Source organism: Corythoichthys intestinalis, chromosome 1 (genome assembly GCF_030265065.1).
Source record: "Corythoichthys intestinalis isolate RoL2023-P3 chromosome 1, ASM3026506v1, whole genome shotgun sequence".
Classification (NCBI taxonomy): domain Eukaryota; kingdom Metazoa; phylum Chordata; class Actinopteri; order Syngnathiformes; family Syngnathidae; genus Corythoichthys; species Corythoichthys intestinalis.
The window spans coordinates 46,629,637-46,644,910 of NC_080395.1; the positions used below are offsets into that span (position 1 = coordinate 46,629,637).

General features: G+C 40.6%; 1 protein-coding gene across 1 annotated transcript in view; it reads right to left on the reverse strand.

The window, feature by feature from the left end:
• Positions 1–14,859, reverse strand: part of swap70a (switching B cell complex subunit SWAP70a) — a 61,048-nt gene extending 46,189 nt beyond the window's left edge. Inside the window, exons 1-7 of the mRNA XM_057847139.1 lie at positions 14,638–14,859; positions 12,394–12,534; positions 6,031–6,204; positions 5,731–5,955; positions 5,418–5,564; positions 1,979–2,087; positions 1,725–1,906 (exon numbers count right to left, since the gene is read on the reverse strand). Of these exons, the coding sequence (XP_057703122.1) occupies positions 1,725–1,906; positions 1,979–2,087; positions 5,418–5,564; positions 5,731–5,955; positions 6,031–6,204; positions 12,394–12,534; positions 14,638–14,733 (1,074 nt within the window). The 5' untranslated portion in view covers positions 14,734–14,859. The remainder of the gene's footprint in view (positions 1–1,724; positions 1,907–1,978; positions 2,088–5,417; positions 5,565–5,730; positions 5,956–6,030; positions 6,205–12,393; positions 12,535–14,637) is intronic.
• Between the last annotated feature and the right edge of the window lie 415 nt (positions 14,860–15,274).

Consider the following 15,274-nt stretch of genomic DNA (forward strand, 5'->3'; position numbering starts at 1 on the left):
CCTCAACCCTGAGAGACAGAATGTGGGAAAAAAACAGAAAATTACATTGTTTGATTTTTAAAGAATTTATTTGCAAACATGGTGGAAAATAAGTATTTGGTCAATACCAAAAGTTCATCTCAATACTTTGTTATGTACCCTTTGTTGGCAATAACGGAGGCCAAATGTTTTCTGTAACTCTTCACAAGCTTTTCACACACTGTTGCTGGTATTTTGGCCCATTCCTCCATGCAGATCTCCTCTAGAGCAGTGATGTTTTGGGGCTGTCGTTGGGCAACACTGACTTTCAACTCCCTTAACAGATTTTCAATGGGGTTGGGATCTGGAGACTGGCTTGGCCACTCAAGGACCTTGAAATGCTTCTTACGAAGCCACTCCTTTGTTGCCCTGGCTGTGTGTTTAGGATCATTGTCATGCTGAAAGACCCAGCCACGTCTCATTTTCAATGCCCTTGCTGATGGAAGGAGATTTTCACTCAAAATCTCTCGATACACACCCCCATTCATTCTTTCCTTTACACAGATCAGTCGTCCTGGTTCCTTTGCAGAAAAGCAGCCCCAAAGCATGATGTTTCCACCTCCATGCTTCACAGTGGGTATGGTGTTCTTCGGATGCAATTCAGTTTTCTTTGTCCTCCAAACATGAGAACCTGTGTTTCTATCCAAAAGTTCTATTTTGGTTTCATCTGACCATAACACATTCTCCCAGTCCTAATCTGGATCATCCAAATGCTCTCTAGCGAACCGCAGACAGGACTGGACGTGTATTGGCTTTAGCAGGGGGACACGTCTGGCAATGCAGGATTTGAGTCCCTGGTGGCGCATTGTGTTACTGATAGTAGCCTTTGTTACTGTGGTCCCAGCTCTCTGTGGGTCATTCACTAGGTCCCCCCGTGTGGTTCTGGGATTTTTGCTCACCGTTCTTGTTATCATTTTGACGCCACGGGGTGAGATCTTGCATGGAGCCCCAGATCGGGGGAGATGATCAGTGATCTTGTATGTCTTCAATTTTCGAATAATTGCTCCCACAGTTGATTTCTTTACACAAAGCGAAGAGTGAAGAGTTACAGAAAATGTTTGACCTCCGTTATTGCCAACAAAGGGTACATAACAAAGTATTGAGATGAACTTCTGGTATTGACCAAATACTTCTTTTCCATCATGATTTGCAAATAAATTCAAACATTCAAAATCAAACAATGTGATTTTCTTTTTTTCCCCACATTCTGTCTCTCATTGTTGAGGTTTACCCATGTTGACAATTACAGGCCTTTCTAATCTTTTCAAGTAGGAGAACTTGCACAATTGGTGGTGGTGGTGACTAAATACTTATTTGCCCCACTGTCATTCACCCACAAAAGGGTTAACTCTAAAACTTTAACAACACTAAATGCTATTTATACAAATAAAAACGGTCATGGTAAAGAAAGATGTTACCAATAAGATCAACAATGCAGGTGTCTTAAGTATGCTTTTTGCATACAAAGTTTCACTTCCCCCTTTAGTCTTTGTGTGCATAAGTGAGGTTAACTACGGATAGTCCTGAACTACTTCAAGTGGAAACTGTGAAAATTTCACCCAAAATGTTTTCAATGACCATGTACGCATTTTTTTTTAAGAGCAGCATTTCCACCAAGGTTGTGTCCACGTGCGTGACACTCATAACAACTCATGTGTGACTCATTTCTATTTCTTGGTCAGTGTGTCATGTCACTAAAGCGGCACCTTCCTCATGGCGTCCAGCTGCATCTGGTTGCTGTCGTTGGCCGCCTGGAGCTGCTTCATCCTCTCGGTCAGGTCGTCCTCCTTCTCCCGCCGCCTCTGGCGCAGCTCGCGGCGCCTCAATCGGGCCTCCCGGTGTGGGGAGGGCAGCCCCAGCCTCAGCAGCTGGATGCAGCTTTGAACAGCTGCCAGGTAACAAATAAAAGAGACTGACTGAGGTCAAATCAGATAAGCAGAGACAGCACATGAACATCTACCTTGAATCCATTCCACCTTCTTCTTTTTATCAGAGGCACTGATCTCGAAGCTTTTATCAGGGCACTTGATGATGAACAGGCATTTCTTGCTTTCTCTATCTGGAAGAGACTTTAGGACACAACTTTTGGACCAAATCAACACTTGGCACAAATTATGCAATCACAAATACCGGTGGATGTGCACTCAGTTGTTTTATTGTGCAGAAAAAAAGATCCTGACACAAACCTGAAGTCATTTGCTGGAAGAAATAGGAGAAATAATTTTGGTTATGGACGTCCCTGATCAAATCACATGATTGGAAATCGGGATCAAACACGTCAGAAAATTAGAATCAGGTGAAAAAGATCGGGTGTTTAAATTTTATTTTTTAAGGGCTACAAAGTAAAAATGTACAAGGATATCGTAAAAAAAAAAAAAAAAAAGCATGTTTTGTATACTACGCAACACTTTTAGAAGTTTGGAATCAGGTGAAAGGTTCGGGTTTTAAAAATTTCTTTAATGCCTACAGAGCAACAAAATAATCAAGTTCAGACTGAAGTTAAACTGTTCAACCCAAAGTCAAATCGTCCTCGGCCCGTTGTTAAAAGCAGTTTGGTGTTCACACAGTCTTACATCACCAAAGGTTTTTCTCCGTAATATTATGATTTTAATCTTGTAATATTACAATGTATTACTTCATTCTCGTAAATTATGACTTTAATGTCGTAATGTTACGACTGTTATCTCGTAATTAGGGATGTCCCGATTGTATATTTTTGCACCCGAGTCAGAGTCACCTGATTTTGAGGATCTGGCGATACCGAGTCCCGATCACATACCGTAAATAAAAGTTGTTTTTTTTGTTTTTATTTGAACAAACGTTCCAAACGTCACAGTACTGTACTTTTTACAGTACTTGCTCTTCTGATTTTTCCAGGAGTGTTGCGGAGTATAAAATGTTTATATTATTGTATCTTTTGGCAATGCCATTGTATTTCTGGATGATTTTGTTCCTTTTTAGCCCTTAAAAAGCACAAACATATATAAATTAGGCCTGGATTATATTGGAAAAATTAATATTGCAATATACTATATTGCCAAGGCTCCACACTTACTTTTTGCATTGGTTGCACGGGTGCACCACTAACTTTTTCTTAAGGTACGCCAGCACAAAATCTATGCGAACCCAAATTGTTCATTCCATCATCTTTAACGCTATACTTTTAATCACTCTCCATAACATTCATATTATTCATATGCGTGAGTCCACGCAAATTCACTCACACTTTTACGCTCACACTGCCAAGAACAGCCCCTAGACCTGTGTTTTTCAACCTTTTTTGAGTCACGGCACGTTTTTACATTAGAAAAAATCTCGTGTCACACCACAAACAAAAAATGTTCCCAAATTACTTTCTGTAGAGTATATTTCAGTATAAAATAATTTTTCAGTATGCATACTTTCTCAGTGTGAAACTTGAGCCGATACGCTTATTCTTCAACAGCGCTCAGTCTTTCTGTTTTTATTTATTTATTTTTTCATAGCAGTTACGTTTGAAAAAGCTCAGAATTATAAGACAGGGACTTGAGCAATGTCTTTACCGCATCAGGGCCGAGCATCTCGCAGACAATGGCTTTGCAGGCAGGTAGTATTAATGTCTCTGTCACGGTGTGGGACTTTTTGGATTTAGCAACAAGTTCAGCAACAAGGTAACTGGCTTTGAGGGCTTTCTAACTTACCTTTGTCGTTTTTCTCAAAAAAGTTGCCTATTTCTCTGTGTTTTCAAAAAGGTGAACAAAATAGTCCATCGACTTGTTTTGAAGCGACGGGTGTTTCGTTTGAAGATAACATTTTAACTTGCTTGGCACCATGCCGCTGTTGGATAGCTGCTTGTGTCACTTTCAAGAACTGCTCGGATTTCTAGCCATTAGCCACCTTGCTGTCCTCAACAATGTGTAGGAATAAAACACAGGTTGGAGGATTGATGGTCGTCACATATGGATAAAATAGAATCGACACTTTCGAGTATATCACCACATAACAAGTCTAACCAAATGATGTGCAGTAGACGTGCTAGGGTCCACATTCTCGCAGACAGCAAGGTAGCTGATGGCCAGAAATCTGAGCAGTTCTTGAACACGACACGAGCAATACCTCGCTCATCTGCACATGACCAAGAACTTAGTACCTACTCCGTCCTTCCTTCCTACTGCAACTCCGCCCGACGACGTAAAAAAAAAATGTATGTATATATATATAAATGCTACATTGGATAATTTCTCGCAGCACACCTGACCATCTCTCACAGCACACTAGTGTGCCGCGGCACAACGGTTGAAAAACACTGCTCTAGACAACGAAGATTGACTAAACGACGATTAACGCATTTGTGCCTTTGATCGTAAAGCTACAGAGCCTTCACTCATCAGATCAAAGCTACAAACCTGTCAATCACCGTTAACTTTAAGTAACAAACTCCTGCTGCCTGCTGACCAAGAAAAGCAACAGGAGGGAGAGTAAGAGGCTATACGTGCATAAGGCAGAAAAACAAATATATTTTTTAAATTAAAAACCCGATCCTTTTCAGACAATTCCGGTCCCCTGAAAAATGGCGCGATCGGCCTGATTTCTGATCGCGTGATCAGATCGGGACATCCCTATTCATAATATTACAATGTGAATATGACTTCATTCTCATAATATCGTGAATTTAATCTCATAATATTGTGAACGTTCTCCTAGTCCTATTTTTTTCTTTCTTTGGACCTTTATTGATTGGATGCTGAGGAAGGTTCCGGCTCTGGCAACTGAATAACTAAAAAACATATTTCATTGTCTCGTCCCTGGTCATTGCTAAAAATCCGTCGCAGAAAGATCAACAAAGCCATCTTCTCTGCGGCACGAAAATTTATCACGCGACTTTGTGGGGCGCGGCCCATCTAGTCAAACTGCCGACATCGCGTTGCACGTGACGCTTATCCCCCTTCCACTCACGATTACATTGACTTTGTATGGAACCTCATCGGGCGATGAGGGGGGAAAAAACCGCAGCGGGTGTGAATGAAGCATAATGTTGGAGCCATGATTCAGGCCAGTGAACTTGGTGCAACAGCTCACCAATGAGTAATCACTCCATTTGAATTAGTGATTAATGGGCTGCTTAAATCTGATGGAGGAGTTACTTTTGGAAAATAAATTTCAGAGGGTGATTCCATTTTTTTCCCCTCAGAATCGCGTGGTTCCACGTTTTTATCCCGCTGTATGGGTGGAAAAAAATTGACGTTTCTACAGTAACTACGGCATTTTTTTTCATATAGTGTTTCCTGAAAAAAGAAATGACTTTAGTTTTGGGTCATGTCGTTGATCTGCTTTTTCCCCACACAATCGATGAACTGCTGATTCCATTTTTTAAGGGATTGTACAAAACAAAGTCAGTGGAGAGCTGATAACAAATGTACCTCCACAGAACAGTTTTTGTCCAGAGTGATGTGCCCTTTCATATCAACAAGATCCTCACAAACGTAGTACGACATCGAAGTGGTTCGCAACACAAACCAGCGCTCCGTCCAGTTCTTCCTCTTATGGCCCTTCTTCATCAGGTAGCCCTTTAAATACACACAGATTTATATTCAGTCGGCGTTATCTCATTTAATGCCATTAGAAGGATTGACCATTTTAAATGGAAATGGATTGGACGCCTATCGCTGTCAGTGGCAGCTAATGAACTGAGCTACTATATTTTAAATTTTCTCATGACATCTCAGCACCAACCTGCTTTAGCACATCCAGTATGAGCTCCTGGAAGACCTCATTGATGCCCATAGAAAGACTCTGCTGGTCCATTCCCTTACTGAAGACACCAGTTCCCACCATTTGGATCATCTCCCACACAGTCAGACAACGTCTCTTGTGCAACTTGAGCTCTGAATTCGAAAGCTTCTCCTCACTCCACCCGCTTGCCATTGCTTCTGTCAGCTTTTGCAGGAAGTACTCCAACTTAAGACACATACACACGTTAATAGCAGCAACACAATAAGAAGGGTGATGTGGATACAAATGAAACGCTCTTACCTCTTCCGTGACAATCACAAGCGGGTACTTGTCTTCAGATAGGAAGTTGAAAATACACCAGATTTTAAAAGCGTCGTAGTTCGAGATGAGCAGGTTGTCGGTGCAGACATTTTTCTTATGACACAGCGTCCAGCACATTTTGTTAAACTCCAGCACATCAAAATCCTCTCGTACCTGCGATTAAAAATGCAGATGTTTACTTGTGCAATCAGGCTACAGTTTTAACAGTGAAATAGATTGGGAAACACAGTTTTTTAATTAGGTCAGACGATTGTTTTTAATTCATTTTTGGGTGCGGATTCCAAATCTGATCTGCTTTTCCCCCAGCATATGAAATTTTCTTAAAATATTTATGAACTACTCTAGGTGTTGAACAGATACCAATACCAACATTTGCTGTCAACCATCCCAGTTCAAATGAATTGGACTCTTATCGCTGTCAATGAGAACCACTGAGGTAAAAAAAAAAATATTTCATTTGTTCTTTCTCTGGCCAAGATGCACTCTCATACCAATAATTTTATCACTAGTAGACGTCCAATCCATTTGAAGCAGGAGGGTGGCAATGCATTAACAATCGTTTATTCGCTGCCAGTCCTCCCACTTAAAATGAACTGGACGTCTAGCGCCATCAATGGCAGCCAATAAGTTAAGCACTGTTGGACCAAGCCACCATAGCAATTACTTACTACAGTCAAGTGAGTGTGCAGTAATTTAGAATTAAAAGTTTTTTTAATTTACAGTGTATCACAAAAGTGAGTACACCCCTCGCATTTCTGCAGATATTTAAGTATATCTTTTCATGGGACAACACTGACAAAATGACACTTTGACACAATGAAAAGTAGTCTGTGTGCAGCTTATATAATAGACTTACTTTATTTTCCCCTCAAAATAACACAAAATATAGCCATTAATATCTAAACCCCTGGCAACAAAAGTGAGTACACTCCATAGAAACTATGTACATCCCTAAATGTCCAAATTGAGTACTGCTTGTCATTTTCCCTCCAAAATTTCATGTGACTCATTACAGGAGTGCTGTCAGCATTGCTGCAGAGATTGAAGAGGTGGGGGGTCAGCCTGTTAGTGTTCAGACCATACGCCGCACTCTACATCAAATTGAAAGCCCGCCCGTCCCAGCAAACTGTTTGCGGGCTTTCTTGTGTACTGTCTTCAGAAGAGGCTTCCTCCTGGGGGTGACAGCCATGCACACCAATTTGATGAAGAATGCGGCTTATGGTCTGAGCACTAACAGGCTGATCCCCACCTCTTTAATCTCTGCAGCAATGCTGACAGCCCTCCTGTAACGAGTCATATGACATTTTGGAGGGAAAATGAAAAGCAGTACTTAAATTTTGACATTTAGGGATGTAGGTATTTACTCAGGCGTGTACTCACTTTTGTTGCCATGGGTTTAGATATTAATGGCCATATTTTGAGGGGAAAACAAACTAACTCTATTATATACAGTGGGGCAAATAAGTATTTAGTCAACCACTAATTGTGCAAGTTCTCCCACTTCAAAATATTAGAGAGGCCTGTAATTGTCAACATGGGTAAACCTCAACCATGAGAGACAGGATGTGGGAAAAAAAAACAGAAAATCACATTGTTTGATTTTTAAAGAATTTATTTGCAAATCATGGTGAAAAATACGTATTTGGTCAATGCCAAAAGTTCATCTCAATAGTTTGTTATGCAGTGTTGTTAATAACGGCGTTACAATATAACGGCGTTACTAACGGCGTTATTTTTTTCAGTAGTGGGTAATCTAATTAATTACTTTTCTCATCTTGGCAACGCCGTTACCGTTATTGAGGACGGAAAGGCATGCGTTACTATGCGTTACTATATTGGTCGAAAAGTCTGAGGGAGACGGACTCACCGAGACGACAGAGCAGAGCAGGAGCGGGGAGGAGGCAAGAAAGTTGTGACGCCGAGCAAACGCGATGCTAGGTAGCTCCAATAATACATGTTGTACCCGATAGCCTTCAAACTACGCCCGCATGTTATGGTAGATATGGTAGACATGGTAGATATCACATGTACTGTACATAGATATAACTAGATGCAAAATGACAGACATGGCACTAAATGCGTTAGTAGACAGCCGCCATCTTAAAGCAGTAGGCTTTTTAGGACGGCTCTGTTGTAGAGAACCTTCCTAGCGAACCTAAGTAACTTTTTATCTAAAATACTTCTAAATCGGCAAAATCTTGACTTGAATCTATCTTTAAATGATGAAACAGTTTTAAAACTTTCATATGTCGAAAGTAGAGAGAAGGGAACTAATGCAATAATGGGAGCAATTTTAACAACTTTTAACAGTTGATTCAGGGTAAAGGGTAAATTAGGGTAAAGAATTGGGCTCGGGCCAATTGTACCAAAAACCTCCACAAAAAACTTCACATAGTGTGGCCAAAATTTATTTTATTTTTTTTTGAGGGAAAAAAAAAAAAGTAATTATCACCAATTACTTTGCCAAGTAACTAATTACTCTTACATTCAGGTAATTGAGTTACTAACGCAATTACTTTTTGGGAGAAGTAATTTGTAACTATAATTAATTACTTTTTTTCAGTAAGATTAACAACACTGTTGTTATGTACCCTTTGTTGGCAATAACGGAGGCCAAACGTTTTCTGTAACTCTTCACAAGCTTTTCACACACTGTTGCTGGTATTTTGGCCCATTCCTCCATGCAGATCTCCTCTAGAGCAGTGATGTTTTGGGGCTGTCATTGGGAAACACAGACTTTCAACTCCCTCCACAGATTTTCTATGGGGTTGAGATCTGGAGACTGGCTAGGCCACTCCAGGACCTTGAAATTCTTCTTACGAAGCCTCTCCTTTGTTGCCCTGGCTGTGTGTTTGGAATCATTGTCATGCTGAAAGCCCCAGCCACGTCATATCTTCAATGTCCTTGCTGATGGAAGGAGATTTTTCCTCAAAATCTCTCGATACATGCCCCTATTCATTCTTTCCTTTACACAGATCAGTCGTCCTGGTCCCTTTGCAGAAAAACAGCCCCAAAGCATGATGTTTCCACCCCCATGCTTCACAGTGGGTATGGTGCAATTCAGTATTCTTTTTCCTCCAAACACAACAACCTGTGTTTCTTCCAAAAAGTTCTATTTTGGTTTCATCTGACCATCACACATTCTCCTGGTCCTCTTCTGGATCATCCAAATGCTCTCTAGCGAACCGCAGACGGGCCTGGACGTGTACTTTCTTCAGCAGGGGGACACGTCTGACAATGCAGGATTTGAGTCCCTGGCGGCGCATTGTGTTACTGATATTAGCTGTTACTGTGGACCCAGCTCTCTGTGGGTCATTCACTAGGTCCCCCCCGTGTGGTTCTGGGATTTTTGCTCACCATTCTTGTTATCATTTTGACGCCACGGGGTGAGGAGGGAGTTGAAAGTCCGTGTTGCCCAACGACAGACCCAAAACATCACTGATCTAGAGGAGATCTGCATGGAGGAATGGGCCAAAATACCAGCAACTGTGTGTGAAAACCTTGTGAAGAGTTACAGAAAACGCTTGGCCTCCGTTATTGCCAACAAAGGGTACATAAAGTATTGAGATGAACTTTTGGTATTGACCAAATACTTATTTTCCACCATGATTTGCAAATTAATTCTTTCAAAATCAAACAATGTGATTTTCTGGGTTTTTTCCACATTCTGTCTCTCATGGTTGAGGTTTACCCATGTTGACAATTACAGGCCTCTCTAATATTTTCAAGTGGGAGAACTTGCACAATTAGTGGTTGACTAAATACTTATTTGCCCCGCTGTAAGCTGCACACAGACTACTTTTCAATGTGTCAAAGTTAAGCCTGGCGCAATATGCAATAATTCCATTTATCGCGCGATAAATAAAAATGAAGGCGGTAATTTTTCCGCTGTGATTTATCGCCTCGCGTGCACGTGCGTGCGCGCGTGCGGCAGACGTGCTGTTAAAATTTCGGATTCTTCGTTACCAACTGCGCAAAATGCATCTTCGTTCCAGGTCCGCCAAAAATTAGCGACGGAGCCAATCGTTCCCATTATATCCTATTGTTCAACTTATACCGGCCGCGTCAGTCCTCCGGAGTGACTGTGTGTGGACCATCTATGGCGCGCCGGTGTTGTTGACGTGTGGGCGCTCCCTTCAGGAGTGACATTTCACGCGGGGTGGCTATTTTTCGGCACAACGCCGGATATTTACAACGAAGTCCGCCAAAACATTGTTACCGACTTGGCTGCTACGAACAACCTCGCTTTGACAACGAACAGCTGCTTCAAACTCGTCCTGTTTATGAAACTCGATTGTCATATGATGGTGTTGTGTAGTAATGAGCAGACGTGACTTCAGCGGCGCTTGCTAACTTTTTTAATGTGCGCACACACTAGATATCATGAAATGGCAAACTAGATGTGCTACGTCCCATGCCATTGGCTACGTGAGCCCAGAGTGATTATGGGACACGTAGTCCATATACTACATCGACGAATTCTAAACTGTCATGACTGAATGGAAGTTAAGAAGGCCAAATCAATCCATACCAGTGACTATAGATAATGTTGTAAATATTGTCAATTCAGTACGTGACACAGGTGGATTCGGACCACAAATTGGATGTCTTGCTCATGTAGTAAACCTACTAAGAGAGCTGTAGCAATCAACAGTGTGCCCTGCCTCACTTTACAAACAGGAAAGATTGTTCTCAGCACTTTTATACAAATTTTTTTCAGATCAGTAAGAAGTAAGCACATAAATATTATGCATGTTTATATGATGGCAATTTAATTTTTGCTCGTTAGCAAAAAAAAAAACAACAACAACAACAAAAAACCACACAAAAAAAAAAAAATATATATATATATATTTTTTTAACAGAACATTATTCTATTGAATCGGATCGAAAATCGTGTCCCCCGTATCAAAAATCGTACCAAACCATGACTTAACTGTATCGTTGCATCCCTATGGAACACCATTGAAGAAGCTTTGCCTAAATGCTTAAGTTATTAAGTGCATTTTTTTTTATTTTAACACATTTTATTCTGTATTTCTGTGCGGTATCAATATTGTTGTTTTTTACTTAAGAGGCATGGTCTATTGTTTTTAGTTGTGATTTCTTAAAAAGTATTTTTGAATTTAAAATTAAATATTTATCGCGTTAAAATGGGTGTACTTGATCTATTAATATATACTGTATTCTCACTGTGTTATTGTAAATTGTTTTAAAAAAATGGGGGGGGGCGCAATAATATCGCATATCGCAATCATTTATGAGAATAATTATCGCACACTAAAATTTGTTATCGCGACAGGCCTAGTCAAAGTGTCATTTAGTCAGTGTTGTCCCATTAAAATGTCCATCCATCCATTATCTTCCGCTTAGTCCGGGGTCGGGTCGCGGGGGCAGCAGCTTTAGCAGGGAAGCCCAGACTTCCCTCTCCCCAGCCACTTGAGCCAGCTCCTCCGGCAGGATTCCAAGGCGTTCCCAGGCCAGCCGAGTGACATAGTGTCTCCAGCGTGTCGATTAAAATGTATACTTAAATGATCTTCAGAAATGCAAGGGGTGTACTCACTTTTGTGATACACTGTAGTATCAGCACAGTATCATCATCAGTCGATACCACACAACCAGGTGTTGAAATCGGTATCAGGAGCCAAAAAATGGTATTTGTACACAAGTAGTACTTGACATATGTGCTTGTTTTAGCAACATTTTCAAATACTGACATAAACTGAAAAACAGAAGAAATCGGCATCACTGCAATGTTTACACTTTTTAATGTGTTTTTACAACGGATCTGGTGACTGTCATTAAAGCTGTGTGCAAATAGGGACAGCATGGTAAATAGAAATTAAGAAAAAATGACGTGCAGGATTAAAACTCAAATTTTGCAATCACCATGCTAATTTTAGTTATAATCAGCATAAAAATGTAACTCAAATGATTTTTTTTTCTAATCGTTCCCCAGTAGTATTGCACTGAACAAGAGTAGCCAATCAAGTGTCCTAGTGGTTGTTTGTGCAAGTAAGCTTAAGGCCTCATTTTAATTCAAGTCAGACCCCAGCAGAGGGAAGCAAGTACCAGTAAACAGCTTCCAAGTACGAAATACAGAGAAACTCTGGCAGTTCACTCATTTCTCTCTCTGTTAATTAGAAATCTGGCGTAGACGCACAATGTAAAGACACACTTTGCTTTTTTCTCCCTCACTGTCCGAAATGAAATCAGACTAACATTTTTTGGTCAGGGAATGATCACTTCCATTCCCCCCAAGTTCAAATGTGTTTGACATCTATCAGCGTCAATGGCAGTCAATAGGTGGTACATGACGCTGCTGGTTAAGAAGTGCCCCACCTTGTCAAGAATGAATCTATTGAGGTAGGGCATGTAGCCCTGGTTGGAGAGTGGCCCTTTGTCATCATCTCTGAAATGTTCTTCAAGAGTCAGGGGGTCATGGGGGATCTTCATGACCGTGCATAAGCTATGAGACAGCACCTAAAGAGGCAAACCAAATATGACACCAATAGTAGAAATGTTATGCAAAAAAGGAATGACATTTACCAGCATGGCTGACCAAGTGAAACATCTGTTCTCAGAAAGACACAGCATCGGATATTTCTTGAGCCGTGGCAGTAAAGTAACGCAATTGGGATGGATTTTTTTTTTTTTTAAAGAATAAAATTGATATTTTGGATGCTTTTAAGATCAGATTGATTTTGGTTTCATTTATTTGATGACAGAAACCTGACATTTAAAATTGAGAAGCGCTGGCTTCCAGTATTCTTATTTTTGAATACTCACTTTTAGTGACAGTAATAGAGTAATCAAAAATAGATTCAGAGTGGTTTGAATAGGTTTTAAAATGTTTACAAAATCTCAAAAAGTGACCACTAAACCACTGACAATGTTACATAATAGTAGCCTTGTACGCTCTTGCATGAGACTAATAATAATAAGCAGTAGTCTACAGAAAATGAATGAATGAATAATACATGAATTATAAACAGTTTTTAACAGTGGGCTGACACGATTTCATGGAAGATGGCAGATTTCTGTTTTCTGTGTTTTGAAAATGTTATCGTGCACTTGTCTAAACTAAGGGTTGGCAACCCAAAATGTTGATGCCATATTGAAAAAAAACATGTCTGGAGCTGCAAAAAAATTAAAAGCCTTATAATAAAGGCAACATATGTTGTATGTATCCATTTTAGCCTACTATCAAAATGACTAAGTTGGCTACAAATACATAATGAGCCCTCATGATAAATGTTTATTTTCCCTGCAGTGCATCCTCTAGAGATGACGCACCATGTGACTACTCTGTTGTACAATGCCGCCTCAAGTTTAACTTCATTACAGTATTAATGAATTAGGGGTCGTTTACATGGTGACTCTCCGAGAAGACGAAAAATCTCAAATATGCATTTACATGGTTTCGTTTCCATTCGAACAATGTCGCAATTCCGCATGAAAACAATGTAGTATTCATGCCAGGCCCTAGGGGGCAGTGCAGATTTAAAAGGTGACCACAAATGATGCACTTTGACCCCACGGGGTTCCTCAGCCCGGAAGAAAACATGCCCGCCCATTCGAAGCGATGGCATTTTCCTTTTGCTCCAAAAGGCACAAAAATGGAAACATTCAACATATTTAAATGTAAAAATATTATTAAAACAGTAAATTAAAGCCGGGGTTCCGCCATTTGCAGTTTTTAATGTTAAATAGCACCGCTGCACACGCCCAATGTGACGTGTAGGAGTGCTGACGATATCGTCGCGGGTCTGGCGGGGCAGTAGCCTTTGATATGCATGCGAAGCAAGCCCCCCTCATTCCCCCGCAATCGAATTCTTCCACTTTCGAGGCAGGATTCAGAATTTTGCGTCTTCGCCGACACCATATGCACGCGAGGCGAGTCCGCAACTCAGTCATTGCGTCTTTGTGTCGAAGAGTCGCCATGTAAACTGCCCCTTAGAATCACGTCTGTCCTACAGAAACCATATTCCCTCTCCAATCTTTTCGGTTTTCAAACATTTTGAAAAAGCTTCAGGGAGCCATTAGGGCGGCGCTAAAAAGCCTCATGAGTCTCTAGAGCCACGGGTTGCTGCACCCCAGTCTTAACGTATTCAGTGTCATGTTTTGATGATGCTGATGTCAAGGAACGCTTCCTGTTTTTTTGTTTCCCCCAGGAGTCCAGAGTTTTTATTTTTTTAGGCTTTCAGAGTTCTACATTACTTTCAATCCACGAATAAAACAAAAATGTTCTTTTAAAGTCTCACATTGGTGGTACACTTAAGTAAAACGATGTTCATATTTACCTGGTAAAGCCCCAATTTTAAAAAACATGGGGGAGGGGAATGAAGGAAATCCATAATTGGTGTCATTGACAGCGCTGGACATCCAATTCATTTTTGACCAGCTAGTCAAAATGAATGTAGCGCTTTCAGTGGTACTAGAGCGCGAGTATTCACTGAAGGTATTTCTAGTTCAAATGAATTGGACGCTTGTCGCTGTCAATAGTAGCAATGAGTTAAAAATTCATTGCTCACTATAAACTTGTAATACTGTTAACAAATATTTGTATTTCAGTATTTTACACACCTTTAACTGAGACTTGGACACCTTCCCACGCTGGTCCACGTCCAAGGCTGTGAAAGCGTGCCATATTGACTTTAAAAGGTCTTCACGAAGCCACATTTCTTCCCCAAGGTTGCCCGTTTGAGTCTGTTCGAGAGTGCGTGTGTTGGCAGTGGCTGCGAGTTCATTTGTGATGGGGTCTAAAAAAAAAACATTTGTGATGGCGCCATCTTGTGTTTTTCGCGACATAGACTAACTTTTTTCTTCTAATACAGAAGACCCATGAAAACAGCTAAGACTAGATAGAGACCGTACAGCTATTTTTTTTTTTTTTTTAATTCGGATTTTATTCTTTTACTCTCGTCAACAAGGTACCAAATCAACGCCAATATCAGTTTCTACTCAGCTAGATGTTAGCTGCTATGCAAACTGGTAACTAGGCATGGGCAATCTGAAAAACAATCACATCTTTTCGTTAAGACTGAACAAAATGAATGTTTTTTAACCGATAATACGGAAAAATCTCGAAAACCACCACCGTTTTAACCTCTTAATCAGTGGCGCCTCCAGAAATTTTTCACAGGGGTGGCCAGATGGGGCCACTTAAAATCGTGGGGTGGCCAAAACTAAAAGCCATAATTTCAGGTATTCATTATATTAT